Source organism: Lepidochelys olivacea, assembly GCF_965140295.1.
Source record: "Lepidochelys olivacea isolate rLepOli2 genome assembly, chromosome: 7".
Classification (NCBI taxonomy): Eukaryota; Metazoa; Chordata; order Testudines; family Cheloniidae; genus Lepidochelys; species Lepidochelys olivacea.
Window position 1 is genome coordinate 58,181,962 of NC_140417.1, and position 22,593 is coordinate 58,204,554.

Sequence of the window (22,593 nt, forward strand, 5' to 3'; positions counted from 1 at the left end):
TGGTCCATTTTAAGCCCTGTAGAGGTGAACCATGACTAGCTGACGGGGTGTTAAACACAATTGTACTTGTGTCCATTAAGTGTTAAATCATGGTTAACATTGTGTAAGTTAACACAACTCTTCAAGGTCATGTTCTCACATGACCTAACTTTCTAGTGAAGACAAATCCAGTGGGATTCAGCAGAGCTGGCTGAGTTATCCATTGCAAATAGATTAGCTTAAAAAATGCAACTTTTTTGTTTCTTTTCCCAGACTGATCCCATTTTCCGTCATGCGTCTGTCATTTGTAAATCATCACCATGTAGTTCATGGGAACAAATTTTGGTCCACGGGTGTGTTTTGACGAATTAACTCTATTTGCTATTAGTGCTGTCACTTAAGTCACATGGCAGAATTTCTGGCCCCTGACGGGATGACTGAAATTTTTAAAACAGGAAAATAATTAATAAATAGCCAGTAAGTAACAACAAATAGGAGCATTCACACTTGATGACCTTTGTTCACATGGAAATATAGACTTGTGTTTCGGAAAACAAAAGAAGCAAAGCTAGTTCATTTAGACTTCAAAGGGGCTTTTTCAAAACCTAGTACGGATACAAATATTTTCACGGTGTTTTTTATGAATGCATTGACAACTGTGGGCATTGCCAGATTTAGTGTTTTTAATACTTGTCATTTATATAGTGCTTTGACTAGCTAAGGTCCTGTACAAACTTTTATCCATTTAAACAGCCCCCTGCAGCGTCAAGAAACCCAGCCATGAAAATGAATGGAAAGCGAAGTCTGAACAGTCTTTGGTTTCACTGAGTGATGTTGAAAAGGTGAACATCACAGAAATGGTACAAAGTCTATTTGATGGTTAAAACTCTTTCCAGGTCAATCTTTTAATATATTCTTTGTGATTCGGTGTTTAAAACACAGCATTTTTTTTCTTTTTAAATCTGCACGCTGAGTTTCAACAAACCCAACGTGTAACCACTACATACTGCAGAAAGGCGACGTTTAACTCAGCTTCTGAAGACCAGTTTCCAAACCTGGGTGCCTACGCTAGCTCATCTACTTCCTTCAGGGCCTTCAAACAGGTATTTAGTGGAGATGGGATTGAGCAACAGAGTTCAGACCCAGATCGCAGTGAGCGGAGGGTATGTATAAATCCCTACACAGGCAGACAAACTACTAGATCAGAGGGTTCCTGAAGTTCAGAGATGTATTGAGTTGATTGGGGCTCATGTCAATTACCATACTTGGGTGCTATGGGCTCGCTTGTCCCTTAACTGACTCCGTGCCAAGAGAAGCATGTAACTGCACCAGCCCAAGATGAGCCCAGCGAGGGAATTGTGTCTTGGCAAGGTAGGTTCTTCACCGCTTTCCCCCTTGCTCCTGGGCTGGGCGCAATCTGCTCTTGGCTTTGACCAGAAGGTGGTTACTTTCTTCCTACCCTGACCTGCTGGTTTAGCTATGCCAGCTGGCACATTGGGGGCAGAGTCACACCACTGCCTTTTCCCTGCTCACTCCCCACCCATCTCTCTGTGAGCTGGGGGAGTGAGTACTAGGAATGCAACTCCAGAAATACAGGGAGGCTGTGCCGGGGCTGGTGGAGAAGGGTCCTTCTGGAACACGTGAACAAGGAGCCAGATGGGAGATGAACTCAGCTGGGAATTGGGCCCTTGCATCTATTTCTCACTCCTCTTCAGGACACAGGAGGGGGAACATACACGTTATTTTCCAAAGCAGACACGATGGACTTTGTGCGTGTGTCACGAGGACAGAAACACCACCATAGAGGGGTGTGTCACGCCCCCGGTGACCCTTGGCTGCGATTTTCAAAGGGGCTGAAGGGAGTTAGGAAATCAATGGGATTTGGGCACCTAACCCCCTTAAGCGCCTTTGAAAAGCACCACCTAGATCCCTCTGGCAGGGAGCTCGCTGCACCAGCCAGTTTACTGGGAGCTGTGCAGGTGTGCATTGAGCATTTCCTTTGCTTGGATGAGAGCTGTCTCGCTTGGCACCTCCAGGTGCGGAGCCACCCCTGCGCCCTCCCAGGAGGTGCCATCAGCAGAGGTCACGGATCTGGAGGTGGGGATGGTGATGTAGAGGCCGGTATCACCCACATGATATGTCTGAGGTGGGTGACAGCCGCCGCTGGTCACTTCTCCGATGATGAAAGCTCTGCCCAGCCTCCTCATGATATACACAAACTCCTCGGCTGCCCCAGCCGTCATAGCACTGGTGAGGATGATCAAGCCCTTCTGCGAGCCGTACCGCTCACCTGTGAGAGGCAAGAGCAAGTGTCCTTACAAAGTTTCACTTTCAAAAAATTGCCGAGGCACAATTAAAGGGCTTTCCCATCCCACCTTGCATTATGGCCCCTGAAAGAATTTTGAAACCCTCACTCACTCCCTAGCTTGAAGGGTATGAATTTGCTTTTTGCCCTCAAATGACACATGGTAAGCAAGGCCAGTCAGTTTCACTTGTGGTGCAGAGTCAGTTTCCCTCTGGGGCTCTCCTGCAGTAACAAGACTGGGAGGGTGCTTGAGTTGAAAATGGGGATGGGGGAAGGGGGGACATGTTTTACATTCACAGGGCTTTCTGTGGAGCTCAAACACAATAAAAAAAAGGCACAACATTTCCATTGATCAGAGGTTTTGCCAAACCCTTTTATAGAAAATCTCAAATTGGGATCTGAACTGACTTGGCTGTGTCCCTTACATAACCAGATGGGAGCAGTAGATTTTCCTCTTGGTGCCAGATTTTCAAAATAGTTCAGCACACTGAGTGCTGGTTGGGTGCTAAGCTCTAGGTGTCGCAAAGGGAGCTGAGCACTTGGAAATCTGATCCTAAGCTCCTTTAAAAATCCAGTCTTTTTAAAGCTTTTAAAGCTTCTTTAAGTATCTGTCTGTCATAGGTGCCCATGGTGTTATAGTTAATGATTAGGCGAGAGCCCAGGCTGTGGCATGCCTCAAATTTATTAAGTGTAAAGAAAAAGCAGAGAACATGCAAATTGGTCGGGAACGGTCGCCAAACCCAGTGATGATGGAACCTGGCGATGTTCTGAACAAAAAGCACTCGGCAGTGCTTGTAGCTGCTTCACGTGGACCGTACAGACATTCTAGACGTCAGCATGACCCACACACAGAGTGACAATCCTGGGAGCTTATTAGATAGCCAGCTCTGAGCGATCAGCAAGGGGGCCGCCTCATGCTCGAAGCTTCTCTTAGAGAATTCATTTTAAAAACAACCCATGCCACCAACAAATGAACTCCTCCCAGAAGATATCCCCAGTCATCATAGCGGATACGTAGGGCCGGATCCAACTCCCGCTGAAGTCAATGGGATTCTGTCCGTTCTGGGGGTTTGCAGCATGCTCAAACAGGTCACTAATTCACGCTGCTCCAGAGCACTCACCATGTCTAATTATGGCCGACAATGCAGCACCTTGCGCCAGCACTGTCTGCAATTTCCCCCCTTAACATTAAGATCAGTATTCAGGGAGCTCAGACATTTGGAGTATATCATTTTCCTCTGCTCATTACTTTTCCATTCTCCATACAGGCTTGGCCATTAGTGGTAGGGGAACGTTGTCTCTGATGGATTGCTAGGAAACCAGCATTCCATGGGTGTGGGAAATAGGTCGAGAGTACTTGTCGTCACCTGAAAGGAAAAGCTCTCACAAAGAGCAATTGATAACTCACCTGTGAGCTGCGGCTGGGTCCAGATCTCACTTATCGTGTCATTGGGTCGGTTGTAGACTTTGTCCAGGAGAACTGGGTGCCCTTCATCGAAGAAATAGGAGCACAGGGCTGCTATGGAGGAAGTGGGGCCTCCAATATTGTACCTTTTTAAAAGCAAACAAAAAAAACCCCCTCATCCGAAGCATGTAAGGACATAACTGAAAGCTTGTGGCAAATAGTACAACTGCCCTGCCCTGCCCTGCCCATCTCCCTCCCACAAGCGTCTGCTTTGTAGTGCCTTGTCACTGGCTGGCTGGTCCTTTAAGCTACCCCCAAGCTGAGCCTGATCTAGTGGCTTAATTACCATTAGTGAGGCAGCTGTGACCGGGTAAAGGCTCACTGCAAAGAGAGCGAGAACCCAATCAGTAGAAGGAGAGCCAGGACAGAAGAGGCAGGGTGTTTCCCCTCTCTGGGAAGGGCATGGTGAAGATAAGCTGAAGAGGGTTGCAGGGATGGACCTAGTCCCTGTGGTGGGCCCTGGCAAAGGCAGTGGGGCAGTCCTGGGTTCTAGGGGAGAACCATGGAGCTGAGAAGACCCAGGGAAAAGGTGGAGAGGGCTGCGAGCCAGAAGAGAGACTGTGTGAACCACAGGTTGCGGGGAAGCAGTGTAAGGGGCTAGGAGGTAGGATGTGGCCCATGGAAGCAGCAGCATATCTGAAGGAGCAGACCTAGCTTGGTTGGCACCAAGGGCAGAAGGTGGGTCTGAGTTCCTCTACCAGGATTTTTGTACCTGGAATGGGGCTGAGGACAGAGCTCAGGAAAGGTGTTTTGAGGAGTAGCTCCAGAGGGTGAAAGGGTCTTTTGTTGGGATGTTTGGACTCTCTGTTGCCCCAGAAGGAACTGGACTACAGGTGACTGAGCCAGAGGGCTAAGCTGTGGACAGAAACGCTCAAAGAGGTGACAGGTTTCAGAGTAGCAGCCGTGTTAGTCTGTATTTGCAAAAAGAAAAGGAGTACTTGTGGCACCTGAGAGACTAACCAATTTATTTGAGCATGAGCTTTCGTGAGCTACAGCTCACTTCATCGGATGCATACTGTGGAAACTGCAGAAGGTGAGCAACAGGTGTGCTAGAGGTGAGGACCCCTGCAGTACCTTGACCTGATGGCAGGGGGTGCTGTGGCAGCGAGTGCAACTGCTTGCACACCTCCAGTAATATGGCCTAGACGTCATGGCTTCCATTTACATAGTGCATTCTGCCCTGCAGTATTTGCACCCCTAACGTTGCAGAACTGTGCTGGCCCTTGAGAATCTGCAAGGGAACCTGACCAGAAACAAGAAGTGAAACTCATTAGGTTTATTTTCCTGGGTCACCCCCCGGCCCCAAAATGCACAGAGTAAACAAGCGGCGTCAATGGGGACATGACATTCTTATAGTTCTCCGGGTTTATTAACCTAAGGCTCTTACTAGCAGAAGCAAAGGCCTTTAAAAATGAGCCAATCCATTCAAACTTTGCTGTGTAAATCTAGTGCTGGATTCCATTTATAGGCACCAGAATAAGGGGCCTGATTTTCAGCCCCTGCCCTACCCATGAAAGCCAATCGGAGCTGTGAGTGTTCAGCACCACATCGAATCAGCCGGCGTATTTGGGTATCTAAATATTCATGCAGGTGCCTAACTTAGGGCATGCAAGGCTGAGAATTTTGGCCCACGATTCTTAAACTAAGAGTCTCCCTTTTAATTCTACATCAGCAGCTCAAGATATAAATCATAGATGTATCACCCCAGATGGAGCTTCTGCTGCAAAGACACACCATTCCTTTTAAACATGTCCCCATTAATGACACCAGCCATTTCTCTCCTATAAATAAATGCCATATGTGCTGTGGTGTAAAGCGCCCCCGAGTGGACAGTCCAGAGCATCTCTAATCTGTATATCTGACGGCATGCACAGCAGACGTATACACACATTAATGTAATGTGCTGCAGAGATGTCACAAGAGGCTGCTACAAGTATTTCCCCTTTGCCCTGCATCCCAGGGCCGATTTCAACATGCTGGTGTAGAGGAGGAGAATGAGCTAATTTATTTTCCCCTTTCAATCAGAACATTGTCTGGTGCACTGTATTGGAAATGTTTAGCCCTTGCTCCCCAGCTAGTGAGGGCAAGGTGTTCCCGGGCTGTAATTTAACATCCGGGGGAAGGCACAGACCTTGTAGTAGGGTCTGGCGGTAACTGATATTTAGTGCAATCCAGCCAAACCCCAATGCAAAAAAGGCTCTCCAGCCCAGGGAGGGGTTAGTAGAATCCAGGGGGGTCATTCCATCATAGAGAGGGAAATCAGCCCAGCTTCCTACGCAATGTGGGAATGGCCACAGTGGACTCACGCTGGAGTCAGTGATAGCCAAATCAGCCTGAGACACAGTTCTCCTGCATGCTAGTAGACAGAGCACTAGACTGGGATTCAGAGGAGACCTGCGTTCTAGTTCTGGCTCTGCCACTGGCCTGCTGGGTGACCCTGGGCAAGTCACTTTCTGTCACTCTGTGCCTCAGTTTTCCCATCTGTAACATGGGGATAATGATTCCGATCTCCTTTGTAAAGCATGTGGAGATCTAGGGATGAAAAATGCTGGGGAAGAGTAGAGCGAGGCTCTGCTGCCAGTACATCGCAGGGATCCAGCTGTACCTGTCACAGCCCAAGCTGCTGCAGTTGTCACTGTAATGAGGGGTGTGCAGAGTGCTGGAGGGTTCTGAATGGGGTGCAGGAGGCAATGCATGGTTAACGGATGTGAACGGATAAGCCCGGACTCTTAGCTTTCCATTTGCCATGCACCATGAACTCCATTGAACCACACTGGGCTCCAGTCACGGTCCCTTTCCTGCAGGACTGTCATTATGAGCTCACTGCCAACTGGGGGCAGGAGATGAGCTCCCCCTCTTTCCCCCCCACCCCACAATGAAATGAGAAAGGGCTTGGAAGGGGAATCATGGGCCAAATTCTGCTCTCTGTTACAACCGTGTAAATTGAGAATAACTCTGCTGACTCTGATGCAGGTACTCCAGATTTACACCAGTGTAACAGAGAGCGGAATTTTGCTCTATATCAGGCTAGGCTGGGCTGGGCTGAGGAACTCACACTAAAGAGCATTGTGGCTCCAGCAAGGGATATTGGTAATTCAGCACATGCCATTTTCCTCGTCAGTAGGTGTAGAGCCATCCTGAGCGCAGAGCCGTACTACTAGAGGTGCTGGCCAGGGTGAGGCTGGGCGGGTCAGACCACTTCTGACAGAATGAAATGTTGGAACCGAGATGTTTCAGTTTTGCTGAAGACTGTCAGGCTGGGGAGCGAGGGAATCTCTCACACTCTCTAGGGGGGTGGGTAGCGTGCTGCCCTGGGGGTATAGGAAACCCAGATTCAAGTATCTGCTCTGTTGGAATCAGCATGATCTGGGAATGAAAAATTGTGCCCTGCATCAGGCAGAGCTGGGATTTGAACCTGGACTTCCCCATGTGCCGATGCCCGACTGCCCACTCTGAGGCATTTAGACCCAGCTCTGCTTTAAGGCAGATAGGTTTGGTTTTGTTCCAGTATGGAACCCAGACAAAGTTGAAACCTCAAAACGTGCTGTCAGCGAGAACTGGTGTCCTCTGGTCCCTTTGCAGGAAGGGTGAGTGACGGGATGTCTACCCCACACAAGCCCTGAGTGGGTTAATGTGGGCCAGGATGGGCCAGTTAACCTTAGACACTGCACCTGGAAGGGAATCAGGGATTGCTAAGCATTAATGACAGGTGAAGCCCAGCTGGGGTGGGAGCAGGGCTAGGAGTGTAAAGCCAGGAAGTGAGAGCAGGGAGGAGGTCTGCAGTCACTCCCTAGAGGAGGAGTACTTGTGGCACCTTAGAGACAAACCAATTTATTTAAGCATAAGCTTTCGTAAGCTACAGCTCACTTCATCGGATACTTATGCTCAAATAAATTGGTTAGTCTCTAAGGTGCCACAAGTACTCCTTTTCTTTTTGCGAATACAGACTAACACGGCTGCTACTCTGAAACTCCCTAGAGGGAAAGAGATCTGGCCAGGGACAAAGAGAAGATCCAGGGGGAGAGTAAGTGCTGGTCTTTCCCTGGACTGGGGAACTTGACAAGCAGCTGAGAGGGGTGAAGTAGCCACGGGAAGCAGAGGAATCTCTGGTGGTAAACCCAGAGATAGGCCAGGAGAGAGAAGAATGGGGTAGGAAGGAGCCCAGAAAAACAGCTACTGCAACAGAGATTGAGCAGATCTGGATTGCAAGTCATAGGGCTGGAACCCGGAGTAGCGGGTGGGCCTGGGTTCCCCTACCAGCCACTGGGAAAGTGGCACAGGACCTGGCAACATGGAACAAAAGACCACCTGAGACAGCTTGTCTGGTGTGACTTTGTTACCCCACAAGTGGGAGGGACACTAGAGTGACCTGGCCAGAGGGCTGAGTCATGAAGAGAGAGCACCCTGAGTCACACAGAGCGAGAGAAGGGCCGCAGCATGAGCAACTGACAGGAGGGGGTGAGAGCTAATCCCACACTTAGCCTCACGGAGGTGCACCAGCAGTGAGTGGAACCTCTTCACTAACATCCCTGGTTCCAGTCTATCACAAGCAATTATGTTCTGCCTGCCTAAACTCCCCCCTACAATTGCAGGAGAATCTTCTTCACTTCCTGTCTTAAACTGCCCCGTAGCATTGCTGAGTGTTGTTAAACAGTTACAAGCTTTCCCCCCACAGGCAGCGCCCCTTTCAGAGAGAGGGGAAGTAATCCTTGAAACCAGTTTGTAAAGCCCTTTGGTGTAGGAACGCCTCTTTGTAAATTAAAGTGATTATTTTTCATATGCCATCAATCCAAGACCACTTTAATTCAGCCAAAGATCCCTGGCCGTTTCCCTTCCGATCTTTGACTATCTGAATCTTTGGGTCACTTTCTTCGGGTAAGGAGGATGACAAACGTTTCTCACCAGGATGCTATTAAGGAGAGTCCCCAGAATGCAAATCTAGAGCAGCTGGCTGGGGAAGAGAGAGACAAAGCTTCAAAGCCATCCTGAAGCCAGGCAGTGAGATGACAGAGCAGCTGCCTGCCCTGCAGTGCGGATTTCACATGGTGTTGAGTTGATTGAGTCTACAGGACATGGAAGGAGCAGAAAATGTCAAATGCCTCCTGTCTGTGAAAATCCAGGGAGGGGGGGACGCTGCAAATTTTCTAGCCCATTGTTGAGAGCTCTGGGATGATGAGTGTTTTGACAAGACAATAATAATAATACAGCAGCACTAACTAACTGTCTATACGCAGTGGTGGTGTAGCCGTGTTAGTCCAGGATATCCGAGAGACAAGGCGGAGGAGGTGATAGCTTTCATTGGGCCAGCCTGTGGTGGTGAGAGAGACAAGCTTTTGAGCTACTCAGCTCTCATCAGCAGAGGTTGGTGCAATAAAAGATATCATCTCCCCTGCCTTGTGTGTCTAACCGTACATGTGTCCTGCTTCTAGGAATATGAGCTGCGGTGGAAAATCCAGCCTGGATGGTCCAATGGTTAGAGCGCTAGTCTACGACTTTCAAGACCTGGGTGCAAGTCCCTGCTTGACCGCAGACTTCCTGTATGATGGGAGGCGAGTCACTTAGGTCCCAATCAAAAGGAGTGAGGCCTTTGAGGATCTGGGCCTTAGTCTCTCCATGCCTCAGTTCCTTGTCTGCACTATGGTGACAACAACTCTGCGTTGCGGGGATAAATCCATTAAAGATGGTGAGGGGCTCAGATAGCACAGGGATGGGGGCCAGACCTAGATAACAATGTGATTGCCAGTCCCCAGCATTCACAAATCAGACATTGGGCCCCTCAAAGAAACGCGAGATTGGCTGAAAAGTTACAAGATTTTAAAACCATAATAAACATTGGGTCCTTTGTATTGGATTCTGTGCCCTGACGTGTGCTTGTGTCTCCTTTTCCAGCTTCTCGCTGCGCCCACGAGGGCTAGAAATCTACTTTTTAAAAAATGAAAGCGGAGATGATTCTCATAGAACCACCAGACTCCAGAAGCTGAGGCTTTAAGCAAAATGCCGAATACGGCGAGACTCCTGACCGTAATTGATGTGTGCGTTTCTTGAGCGTTTGAAACCGTTTCTGACACTGGGTTTATTTTTTAGGTAAATATTTGCCAGTTGTGTTGCGGCCTCATATACGGTAGCTCTGGGCTGAGGCAAGAAAACCACCGAGGGGAGTGCTGTGTAAAAGTGAACTATTTGCACCTCTGTAGATGGTTGCTAAGACAAAGAGCAGCAGCAACTCACCCTTAAGAATATGTACCATTTTTCATACATTGGGCGGCTCAGTAAAGTTGTTGTTTAAAGTTAGGCATGTGATTAAGTGCCTTGCTGCAACTGGGCTTCAGAGGGCTAATGGGGGGTGGGTGGGCCACCTCCGTGCTCCTCACTCTTGGACCAATCTGCACTGATCCCCTGGTGTAACTTAGTGCAGCCCACAGTAGCATCTATTGTTCTACTAGTGAATCGCTTGACCATCACCTATAATAAAATATATCATTAACCAACACACGCAGGTAAACAAAGGCATATACAGTCAGTGCTTGTATAGAGATCAGAGATGGAAAACAGCTGGGAGGTCCCAGTGCTGTGTCAGTTCAGGGTGGTTTCCTATGGCAGTGCTTTTCAAACTTTTTTTCTGGGGACCCAGTTGAAGATAATTGTTGATGCCTGCAATCCAGTGGAGCTGGGGATGAGGGGTTTAGGGGTGTGGGAAGGGCTGAGGGCTAGGGCAGAGGGTTGGGATGCAGGGGTGAGGGCTGTGGGGTGGGGCTGGGAATGAGAGGTTCAGGGTGTGGGAGGGGGCTCTGATCTGGAGCAGGGGGTTGGGGTGCAGGAGGGGGTCAGGGCTGGAGGTGCAGGCTCTGGGGTGGGGCCGAAGATGAGCGGTTTGGGATGCAGGAGGGGCTCCGGCTTTGGGGGGCTCAGGGCTGAGGCAGGGGGTTAGGGTGTGGGAGGGGGTCAGGGCTCTGAGCTGGGGGTGCAGGCTCTGGGGTGGGGTCTGGGATGAGGGAGTTGGGGTGCAGGAGGGGGCTCCAGGTTTGGGGGGGGAGGGGGCTCAGGGCTGGGTCAGGGATTGGGGCACGGATTTACCTCGGGTGGCTCCCAGTCAGCGGCGCAGCTGGGGTACAGAGGCAGGCTTCCTGCCTGTCCTGGCACTGCGGACCACGTTGCGCCTGACATGGCCAGCAGCAGGTCTGGCTCCTAGGCGGAAGCGTGCAAACGGCTCTGTGCGGCTCTCGCCCGCAGGCACCAGCTCTCAGTGGGAGTGCAGAGCCGGTGCTCGGGGAAGTGGCAGCACGCAGAGCCCCATGGCCCTACTGCCTAGAAGCCGGACCAGCTGCTGGCCGCTTCCAGGGCGCAGCGCGGTGTCGGAGCACGTAGGCGCTAGCCTGCCTTAGCTGGGCAGCACTGCCAACGGGACTATTAACATCCTGGTCGGCGGTGCTGACCAGAGCAACCAGTGCCTGACATGCCGTGACCCAGTACTGGGTCGCGACCCGAACTTTGAAAAATGCTGTCCTATGGTATATTTCCTAGTTTTCCGATCTAGTTTTCTATGTCCCAAGTGATGGAACAATTTCCCTTGAGACATCATTCCATATGCTAATAGATCTCACTGTTAGGAAATTTTCCTTGGATATTCACCCTGAATTTTCCTTTTCTTCATTTCATCCCCAGTATTAGCTGACATGGCATGACAGTGAACCACATAAATCTAGTTCTGAAGAAAATTCAGACTGGAACTAAGGTGTACATTTTTAACAAGGAGAGTAATTAACCATTGGAACAATGTAGCAAGAGTCATGGTGGATTCTCCATCACTGGCAACTTTTAAATCAAGATCTGATGTTTTTTTTAAAAGCTCTGCTCTACGAAATAGTTTGGGGAAATTCTCTGGCCTGTGTTACACAGGAGATCGGACTAGATGATCACAATGGTCCGATGAGGTGAGCTGTAGCTCAAGAAAGCTTATGCTCAAATAAATTGGTTAGTCTTGAAGGTGCCACAGGTACTCCTTTTCTTTTTACAATGGTCCCATGTGGCCTTGGAATCTGTGAGTTCACTGTTTCAAATAAAATGATACTTAAACAGAATATGTGGTGAATTTCTGTCCAGAATTTACCTCATGTCTATGATTAATGCATCTGTGTGAACGATCTTCTTCCACACATGCTCTACCAGCAGCTCAGACACCTGGGTTAGAAGATCGCAGTCTCCAAACATATCGAATCTCAGGTAGCCAATGTTGTTTTCAAATACGTTGGTGCGGAAAGAAAATTTAATCAGATCTTCAAATACTTCTGGGGAAGGGATCTGAAAGAGTTGCAAAAAAAAAAAAATCATTATCTGGCACTGCACTCTTGGCATAAGATTGGAGAGGAATCACATGTGTCAGGTTTAGCCCATGCTGGGCATATGTTAGGAATCTTGTGTTAAAAATGTCATGTGGTGGGCATGTGTTAGGAATGTCATGTGGGAGACTTGTTTTAAGAGGCTATGTTGGCCATGTGTCAGGAATGTCATGTGGTGGCCATGTGTCAGGAATGTCATGTGGTGGCCATGTACTAAGATTCCTATACATGGTACATGTGTCAGGAATATCATGTGGTGCCCTTGTGCTAAGATGCTTATATGTGGGACATGTGTCTGGAATCTCACATGCAGGGCAGTGATTAACTTTATTTTGTTCATCTGGATGTTCCAGGGCAAACATAGAAAACAAATAATGAAAGACAAGGTGTAGCCAACGAGTAGAAGAACTGTGTCCATGGGTGAGGTCTGCTTGGGCCTAATTTTAGAGCACTCCTCGGCACGCTCGCAGCACAACTAGGTGGCAATGGCTGGCAGGAGCGGGGCATGCAGAGGCCAGCACAACAACCCCACAGGCAGGAGGAGGACAGCTGATCTGAGTCAGGTCCAACAGGATCCAGTTGTTTTCCCACCCGGCACAGCCCAGACTCGACACTTGTTGTAGGGTCCTGTCGGGTTTGGGGGCAGGGCTCTAGTCCCTGTAACCCCTGTCTATAGTGGGGCCACAGCCTGCTCCTCCAGTCAGACTTCAGTGCTTTGCCTGCACGTCTCTGAGAACGGATCAACGTCCTTGGTCCCTAGATGCACATCCCAGCTCTGCCACAGTGTCCATGTGACCTTGGGCAAATCCCTTATTCCCCCTATTAAACGTCCCCACCCTACCGGAGAGCTGAGAGGCTCCCTTTATAAATGCTGATGGGACACTGAGCTATGGCAGTGATAAGAAAAGCCTGCCCAGACTGAATGCAGCCCAACAGTTTAAGGTAAATGTACATTATTGATCGTGATTTTGCCTCTGCAAGTACAAATGCCCCCTTCCCAGCAGTATATCTCCACCTGCATCACAAAGGAGTATCATTATTCCGATGTTAAAACTGGGATACAGGGAGGGGAAGTAACTCACCCAAGGTAGGAAATGAACCAGGTCTCCTGAGTGCTAGCCCATTAGGCAGTGCTACTTGGAGGCCCAGGGCTTTTCTTCCTCTTTGCTCCTGAAGCTATTTGCTGCCACCATCCCAGTGCCTTTTGCAAAGCCAAAACTTTGACTGTTGATCCCGAGTCCCTGCTGGTACCAGCTACTGACCTAAACGCAAGAGCTGCCTAGTGGATTCCCTTCCTGCCCCTCTTTCTCTCTGTGCCCTCTGGAAAACAACCCCGCTATCTGGGCTGCAGACATATCAGTTCAACTCTGCTGACCTTGTCACTCACGCCTGTGATGGCCATGCAACTTGATCTTCCCAGGGTTTAAAGAAAAAAGCCAGCATTCATTGCATTGTTCTGATGCTGCTTTGGTCTGGTGCAGAAATGCTGAACCCCTCCTTGCAATGGAGAGGTCAGAAAAAACCCCATCTACAGATGTGTTTCTTCTCAGTAAGAATTAACCTACAAATAAGACTTCAACCGTAAGCACAGATCCCTGGAATATACCTTCACAATGTTCTGGTCCCATTAGAGAGTAAGGGGGAGCTCTGGGCCAGCCCACCCTGTTCCATGACATGGCCCCTTTAAGGAATAGGTGTTTAAGGGAGGAGAGGACCAGCTAGTGAATGGGACCAGGTGGTAATTAGAGAGGTATCACCTGACCAGGATCAAAACCTAGCTGTTAGTTGACTTGCTGGAAGGGAAACTCTATGAAGTGGGGCTGGAATATGACTGCTGGGGAAGCTGGCTTGAGCTATATCATAGCCCTGGGAAAGGAGGCTGTGGAATCCCTTAGCCGGGGGGAAGGGCTAGAGGAAACTGGATATTTCGAGACTCTGTAAATTGGATGCTAGGTAGGGGAATGTTACTGTGAGTACTTTGGACTGCAAACAAGTTATCTGGGAGAAGTAAGAGTGAGCTGAGAGTGGGGCCTTGCTCTATATCAGGGATGACCCACTGCCCCTAAGCATGTTGGTTAAAAATAAGCTCTGTATTTGTTCACACTTATGTGGTTTATGATCTAGCTTCTTACCCGCTCATTGAACATGCTTGTACCCAATCTGTGCCCATTTCGGAGCGCCACACTTGTTAGAAGTGTCGCCAGCCCTCCTGACTTTATTGTTAGTCTTGTGTTTAATTGGTGTTTGCCTTAAAGCCCCAGCTCCTGGAGTCATGTGAACAGGAGAGTATCTCCACCTGGCCTTGATGGTTGCAGTGAAAAGCTGGAAAATATGGGTATCCCAATGGTTCAAAAGCTGGAAGGCAAATAAAAAGCTTTTTTTCTTTCCTTTCTTTCTAAATCTCATGATTTGGAGTGGCCTGATGCGTGCTTTGTTTTTTAAACATGGGTGGTTGACAGTAGTGAGTTATTTCCTCTTACACAATGGGAAATTCATGACAGCATGGTTAAATTAAAAAGGTTGAATTGTTACATATAAGCTCTCTGGGCCTTAATAAGAAGAACACTGCAAGCAGTGGGGATTAGAATGGAGATTTTTCCCGTGCCAACAAACCAGGCCCATGCCACCTGAGTGACAGAAGAATTGCTGTTAACTAACAGGATAGGGTCTGTGGGCCCTGTGCTGTAAACACTGAGCACACATTAGTAATGCTACGTGAATGAGATGGTGTGGCTTGATGCAGGACTAAGATGTCGGCCTGGCCTTCAAAGAGTAGGGTTTAATTCCTGGCTCTGCCACTGATCATCTCTATGGCCTTGGGCATATCACTTCCTTGCTCCCTGCCTCAGTTTCCTCTCCCACTCTTTTCTTGTCTTTGGGGCAGGGAATGTCTCTTACTATGTGTTTGTGCAACACCTAGCACAATGGGCCTCTGATCTCAGAGCCTCTAGGTACTTCCGTACTATAAACAAACAGCATTGCCAGTTCCAGGCATCCAAAAATGATGGGCCATATGGCCTTGAAATCCTGATGGCTTAAAAATCATCAGATTTTAAAAAAATATATTTTGGGTTCTTTTTCTCTTGCATGTGGTTTTTAAACCATGAGAATTACATTCAGGTCATGTCTTCTCTGCAACCAGCAAGGCTAGAAACTTACTTCTTTTTAAAATGAGAACTGAGGTTCTCATGTAATCACAGCACTCTACCAGCCAGAGCATCAAGACAAACACACAACTGGGCTGTTCTAATTCCACCCAGCAGGGAGCAGTGGTGCACAAACACACTAGCCGGCCCACTGCTACAGAGCTATTTGAACAGGTGTCCTGTAAATTAATATTCTGGCTGGAGTTAGTTTGCAACATTTTTATTTCCAGACAAATACAGTGGCATATTATCATAGAAAGGAAAGCTTGCAAGTACACTGTAGGCAGCCAAATTTAGGATTTCGTTCAAAATCAGTTTTACAAAACCCAAAAATGAACAGGCACTTTTAAACAGACTGTGTGTGGTGTTTTTACTTTTTTAAAAAATGGCTCTGGCTGCGTTGTTGTGAATCCTACATGTAACTGCATTGCGCTAGTGTGTGAGGATCAGAGAGAGGCAAAAGCAAGGGACATAGAATCATAGAAGATTAGGGTTGGAAGAGAGCTCTGGAGATCTGGGTCAATGCGTTGCCGTGGTCCAGCCCGAGCGAAATGTGAAAAGGAAATAAACAGCAAAGAGTCCATTAGGTTTGTATAGGAGCCAGATTCTAAGATGGTGTAAACTGGCACAGTTCCATTGACTTTAATGGGGTTACACTTGTATACACCAGATGAGAACTGGGCCCACAGTTAAATTCTTTCATCTGCTGGTAATACAATAGGTATTGATTTTTTTACCCCTGTCCTGACACTGTCCCTTTAAGCAAAGTGCTATGCCTTTATTCATTAGTGTAGCCAAGCAAAAAGACATAAGCTTCCCTTCCCCACTCACACTGAACTGTCCGTAAACCCCCTCGTTCCTCCCCAAATACTGACAATACCCCAGAAAGCACCCCTGGGGTTAGAGACTGTGCATATGTAATATTTACCTAGGAAAGGGAAGATTTGAGATGCAAGGACAGTTGCTGTTTAAAATGAATCCTGCTTACTAGAGATGTGCAGTGAGGAGGCTACTAGGGGCCCTATTCTCAGCTGGAGACTCAGTAAATTAAACCCCAAATGTAGGGGGTTAATGGGAGCTTGGAGGAAAGGGCCCCATCTGTGATCCTTGTCATCTGAACTTAGTGCATCACGTGTGGAAAAATTGGGCAGCATGTCCTTTCTGCCCCAGCCCCATGCAACTTACAGGGCCTGGGTGTTCATTCACATGGACGTCTCAGTACTCAAAGGGAAAAGTCCTTGGAGACTTTGTGGTTTGGGGGGGGAAAGAGACAAGAGAATCAGCTGAGAGGATAAGCCTGGGGAGTTGGAGCCGGGGTTGCTGAGCAGGCATCTGTGAGCATATGGAACCCTGCTTCACAGCAAAAGTGTGGGCTATGTTCTGAACAGCAAACGCCTACATAATGCTAGCCCCTGGGAAACCTGACTGGGGCAACTAGCATTTCTGCACCAGGGAACTCCAGCTAGCACTGACCTTGCCGCTGTCACAGAGGAGATCTCTTCACTCGCTAAATGCTGGTTTAGCAGCTGTTTCAATGGGGTGGCCACACCAGGGCTACATGCATGTCACCTGCATCCTTCCCCTTCTTCCGCCCGCACACCATCACTTTCTTCTGCTTTATTATCAGGGTCAAGCTAAAGCAAACCCCACTTTTGAGGGACTGGCTGGCTCTGAAGGTTGGTGCCTTTCGTTTTAGGAAGGATGTAGGCAGTGAGCTGGAGGGGTTATTATGGCAGTGAATGAAGATGCCCTGGGAAAGATTCATCTACTACAGTCTGCCACTTGGGAATGTGAGCTTCAACGTTACCTTGAGGTATGTGCTCTCTGGACAGTGGCACTGGGGTTCTCAGGAAAAATGTATAGACAGCACCCCCTTGTGGCAGCTAGAGCAAGGTAGAGGCCAATGTCCGTCCTGCAAAGAGGGTCAAGAGGGGAGCGGGGGCCCCATCTGAGTTGTGGGGCGATGGTGCTACTCTGGGCTGAGCCCGCTCACTGCTGGCACTTGGCCAGCTGCTGTAGTTGGCTATGGAAAGAGAGAAGAGGCTACATTGCTGGCGCATCGTGGGCCCTCTTGCTGCCCCAGTGCTCCGCACAATAGTGTCCCCAGCCTCTACTGCTCTCTCCCTGTCACCAGGTTGAGGCTTTCACCTCCAGCTCTTAGTCCACTCCTGCTCTCGGCTCTGGAAACTCCCCAAGCCCAGCCTCCCCTTATCCAGCCCTTATCCCTCTCCTGGTTTGTACTCTACCATGAGAGAGTCTGCTCCCAGACTGCTCGCCACCCGTAGCTGACTGCAGACCTTCTCTGCTCCTGAGATATGCGTTCCCTCTTGGAGGCTACTGACCCCTTTCCATTCTCCCCCTCTACTCTTACGGAGGAGCCATCCTACCTCTTCCAATGCCTGCCCTGGACAAGCAGGACTGAACAGAAGCATTACTGAGTGTGGGGTCCCACTGGCTTCACCGGGGCTGAAATTTCACCTATGAGGTGCTAAGTTAGATTTTTATCCTATGAATCTGCTTCCAACAATCAGGGTTCACCAGGCAATAATAGACACTCATAAATAACTATTACATGCAGGGGTAGGGGGATTGACTTGCTAGATGGCGCTTTTACAGACCTGACAGCAGATCACCAGTGAGGTGTAGCCCATATTTTAGCAAGTAGCTCCCACAAAAGTTCCCCATTAGCCTGGGATATGCCCATGCCCCAGGACCACTGGGAGGTGGGTGAGCAACGGAATGGAGAATCCATTGATTAGTTTCCCGTTTTTAGCACAAATTCTTTCTCACAGCTAAGGAAAGGGGCAGCACCTCTGGGCAAACAAACCTAAGACAAGTGCCCTTCCCTGGAAATGCTCAATCGTGATCCCCAGGGACAGAGGCTGAGAGCATGGCACAGGGTCACCCCCCACGATAAATTGTACGAGCCAAAGACCTCACAGGGTAGAAGCTCAGGGATCTCTTTCCTCAGGAAGATGCCCGACCATGTGGTCCGCTCCAAAAGCAAAATAAGGCGCTCTTCCAAAAGCAACATTAAGAGCCCTAGGGGTAAGTTGTCTGGGTCAGGGATGCTACAGCTGTAACCAAGGAGGGGCTGAGTCCATCTGTGATGGAATTTTAACAAGTGACTCCTGGGAGCTTCCTCCAGCACATCAAATAAAAGGGTTTGTTGAAGCACTCCACGGGTATGAGCAGCTCAGCTGAGAATGACGCAGAAGTGCTGCCAGGCAAACCGCACAGCGGGGGCAAAAGTGGATTATTAAAAGTCAAATTCTCTTTGAGGTCATCTAGCATCTATCCAGCCACTTTTCCAAGGCAAAGCGCGGCCAAGCTCTCTAATGTTGCTTAGGAGACCCGTTAGGAGAGGATGGTCAATATAAGGGAGTTCCCTACAGTCCTGGGAGTCACAGAAAATGAGATGGTGGGTGAGGTTATCTTATACGTGCAGAAGGGTAGATTACAAAATGCATGGACATGTCTCTTGTTAAAGACCCCTAGAGCAACCACTTCATCTCAGATCGAAAAATCAATGCTATCAGGCTTGGTCATGCAAGTAATGTACTTACTGAGGCCAACTTAATACAACGTGGCAAAACTAGAGCATCTGAGAAGAAGTCAGAAGTCACCTGGTATGAGACATCTTCCATGTAATCAGTGGTACGCTCCCTACCCCCCACCCCCAGCAACCCCTCCATGTTCACTGGTCATGGGAGAGCTCAGCTCAGCAGCCCCAGAGCAGTAAGGTCCCCCTACAAAGCCCTGCATGCCCTATACCCATTTGGGCTTTCGCCTCTGTGCTGGAGCCTTGGAAAGCTGGGAGGTTTAGAAATATGGGCCAGGAATGTAGCTAGGGTCCTTAACTCGCTGCACACAGTCCTAGAACCCACGTGACAGATGGTAGCGAATCCCTAGCTGAGCATGTGAGAGACTCACCTGCATTGGCACGATCCCCGGAATGTGGCCCTTGGAGGGCTCTGGGATGTGGGCTATTTTCAGGTGCGCATCTCCAGACAGGGCTTGCAGGTCAGCTGCCACCTTCTTGGCCAGCTCCTCTTCGGAGTTAACCATCTTGTAAGTGTCCTTGGGGGCAAGGGCAGTAAGCTTGGTCGCCATGTCGGCCCCCATGTCTGCAAAGGCGTAGTTGTCCGCCACTAGCTTCCCCACTGTCTGCAGCATGCCAGGCACCTTGGCGCGCAAGGCGGCAATCTGCTGGGCTGCAGCCATGGCTTCGCTCGCCTGGATGATGATGTGTGGCTCCACCCCCGACACGCTCCACACTTTGCCGGTGAGGGGGCTGAGCACCACCTGGCTGGGGATGGAGGCATACAGGGAGCTGTTGCCAACCCGGTAGATGCCCCCCGAGAGCGAGCCGCCCATGGTGGGCTCACCAATGACTGTGGCCCGGTGCAGATCCTTCATGGAGCGGGCAAAGGTTTCGGCTGCTGAGCCGCTCATGTGGCTGGTCAGGATGTAGATGTCCTTCAGGGAGCCATACCTCTGGCCAGTGACCTGGGAGAGGGTCCACACCTCAATGCTGTGGGAGGTGCTGCGGTCAAAGATGGTGTAGAGGTGCTGCTGGGGCTCGGGCTCAAAGAAGTAGGAGCAGAAGATGGGCACGGCGGTGGAGTAGCCACCCATGTTGTATCTCATGTCGATGATCATCGCATCAGTGCCCACCAATTTGTCCCATACCAGGCGCACTAGCTGCGGCCCGATGGCCTTCACTGTCTCCGCCTCGGCCATCATGTCGAAGCGCAGGTAGCCTAGGTTGCCTGGCAACACGTCAACCTTGAAGAGGGCATCGATGATGTAGGCCAGCTCCTCTGGAGTGGGGATCTTGTTGGGGGACTGTTCCTCGGCGGTGGGCTCCACGTGGCTGTGGAAGACGTGCAGACGGTGGTCCCCTGAGGCCTCCTGCAGGTCGTTGGTGAGCTGGGAGGCCAATGTCTCCAAGTCCACAGCTGAGCGGTAACCACCTTGGGCCCGCTTGGTGTTTAATATGACACTGGCCTTCCCAGCTACCTCTGGGATGGCATAGTGAGCCTCCAACAGCTGTCCAGTGCTTTCCACAAGTGCTCCCATGACCTGGTGGAAAGCCAGCACCTCCCTGGCTTTCTCGAGCGCCTCGTCAGCCAGCACAATGGCATCCGGCACCACGCCACCACCGAGCCAGCAGTCTCCATGGTTGTCGACAAAGGTGATGACGGGCACGGTGATGCTGAGTCCCTGGGTGATGTCCTCCTCTGGCTGCAGCAGAGGGAAGGTGCGGGTGTGTGAGAGGCTGCCTGCTGTGATCTCGCCGATCAGAGTGGCGCGGCCCAGGGACTGCATGAGGTAGGCGAATTCCTCAGCGGCAGTGGCCGTGCGGTGGCTGGTGAGCAGGTAGATGCCACGCTGGGCCCCATAGGGCTGGCCCAGTAGCCCAGCCCAGCTGTTGTGCTCCTGTGTGTGGTTGGTGCGCCTGTCATAGGTAGTGAAGAGGTGGACAGGGCCGGTGGTGGGGTCCTGAAAGTAGGAGAGCAGCAGGGGCACGGCGCCTGAGGATGGGCCCCCAGGGTTGTAGCGCAGGTCCACAATCAGGTTTTCGGTGGCCTGGAGGGGCTCCCACACCTTGTGCACAATGTAGGGGCCCAGCTTAGCCAGCACGGAGGCATCAGCGAACTCATCAAAGCGCATGTAGCCCACATTGCCTGGCAGCACTGACACCTGGAACACGGTGTCCACCAGGGCCCGCTGCAACTCCTCATTGTCGGGCAGGTCCGCAGCCACCGGGGTCTCCTCCTCCATGGGTGAGGTAGCAGCCTCGCCTGGCATGGTGACCCGGAGCAGGAGGCGTGGGTCCTCGGACACAGCCTGCAGTTCGGCATTGAGCTTGGTGGCCAGGTCCTCGGCAGACTGGACGGAGGAGTAGTCGAAGGCAGAGAGGTGTTGCAGCAGCACGGGCACCCGCTCTGCTAGGGTGTAATAGTCCTGCAGTATGCCCATGAGGCGGCTGATCATGCCAGGCACTGCCCTGCGTACTGACAGGATGGCCAGTGCCTTCTCCAGGGCCTGCTCCATCTGGCTGGCTACACATGGCGGCACCCCAGTGACCTCCCAGCTCTGCCCACCTCCGCTCAGAGGGCTCACAGACCGTGATACGGGCACTGTCATGTAGAAATGGGAGGCACCGATCCGCAGTTTCTGGATGTCCAGTGAGCCCCCAGCTGTCCTCTCCCCCACGATGATGGCTCTGTGCATGTGCTTGAGGATGTAAGCCACATCTTCGGCCACCCCAGTGGTATGCCGGCTGATCAGCACGACGACATCTTTGTCCTTGCCATACCTCTCACCCAGCACCTGGGGCAGGGTCCATATCTCCGTGGTGGTGTTGGAGGGCCGGTTGTACACCGTGTCCACGTGCAGCACCTTGCCGGCTTCGTATAGGTAGGAGATGAGGAAAGGGATGCCGGAGACCTGCCCCCCAGTGTTGTAGCGCAGGTCTAGCACCAGGGCAGAGGTCCCCATCAAAGTCTTCCACACCTTGTCCACCAGGAAAGCCCCGATCTTCTGCACAACGTCTTGGCCGATGATGTGATCAATCCTCAGATAGCCCACGTTTCCCTCCAGCTGCTCGTACTTGACCACATGCTGGATAAGATCCAGGAGCTGCTCCCGAGTAAAGGAAGCCTCATTTTCTTGCTTTGGAGCCACAGGAGCCAACGGCTCATAGGAGATCACCAGTCTTGGGTCGTTCAAGGCACCTTGTACACCAGCCGTCAAGACATTGGCCAACAATTTGGGATCTGAGATGTCCAGGATCTCCCCACTTTTGATGGCCTGTTCAATAGCATCTTGCATCCCCACCAGGTTTTCAGGGAAACAGTAATTATCCAGAAGGACCTTGGCCATGTCCCGCACCAGATTTGGCTGGAAGATTTCCTCAGTACATACGTTGCAGAAAACCAGAGCTGATAACAACAAGAGAGGTCCCCCAATCATTTTGAATCATTAGAGGGAGGAAAATAAATTGCACCTTGATAAGAAACCAGAGATGCTTGTAGATCTAGACACGTTTAGCTCTCCACTGACCCTCTCTGTCTGTGAATCAGCACTGAAAGCCCAGTGTTAAATCTGGGAGTACCGACTCGATAAGTCTTTTATCTGCATTAAACCTCTAATCTCATTAAACTGGAGTGCATCAGCCAAAGTGCATGAATAGATGAAGTTCAGCATCATGCCACTTTCCAAACCTCTTATGAAACAGTAATGAAGAACACTCAAGGAGATGTTTATTCCAAGTTGTTAGACTTATAGGTCTCCCTCTGACAGTTAACTGCTTTCAATACACCACTGCCCATTTTAAACTGGTCTAGACTTATC

The 22,593-nt window shown here is 50.2% G+C and overlaps 1 protein-coding gene across 1 annotated transcript; it reads right to left on the reverse strand.

Moving 5' to 3' along the window:
- Positions 1-1,880: 1,880 nt before the first annotated feature.
- On the reverse strand, positions 1,881-22,212 carry RBP3 (retinol binding protein 3; the record flags this gene model as incomplete). Its single annotated transcript, XM_084632830.1, has 4 exons — positions 1,881-2,269; positions 3,693-3,835; positions 11,857-12,047; positions 19,165-22,212. The coding sequence occupies 4 exons, from the start codon at positions 22,210-22,212 to the stop codon at positions 1,941-1,943; spliced, it is 3,711 nt and encodes a 1,236-aa protein (XP_084488956.1). The 3' UTR covers positions 1,881-1,940.
- Positions 22,213-22,593: the final 381 nt, after the last annotated feature.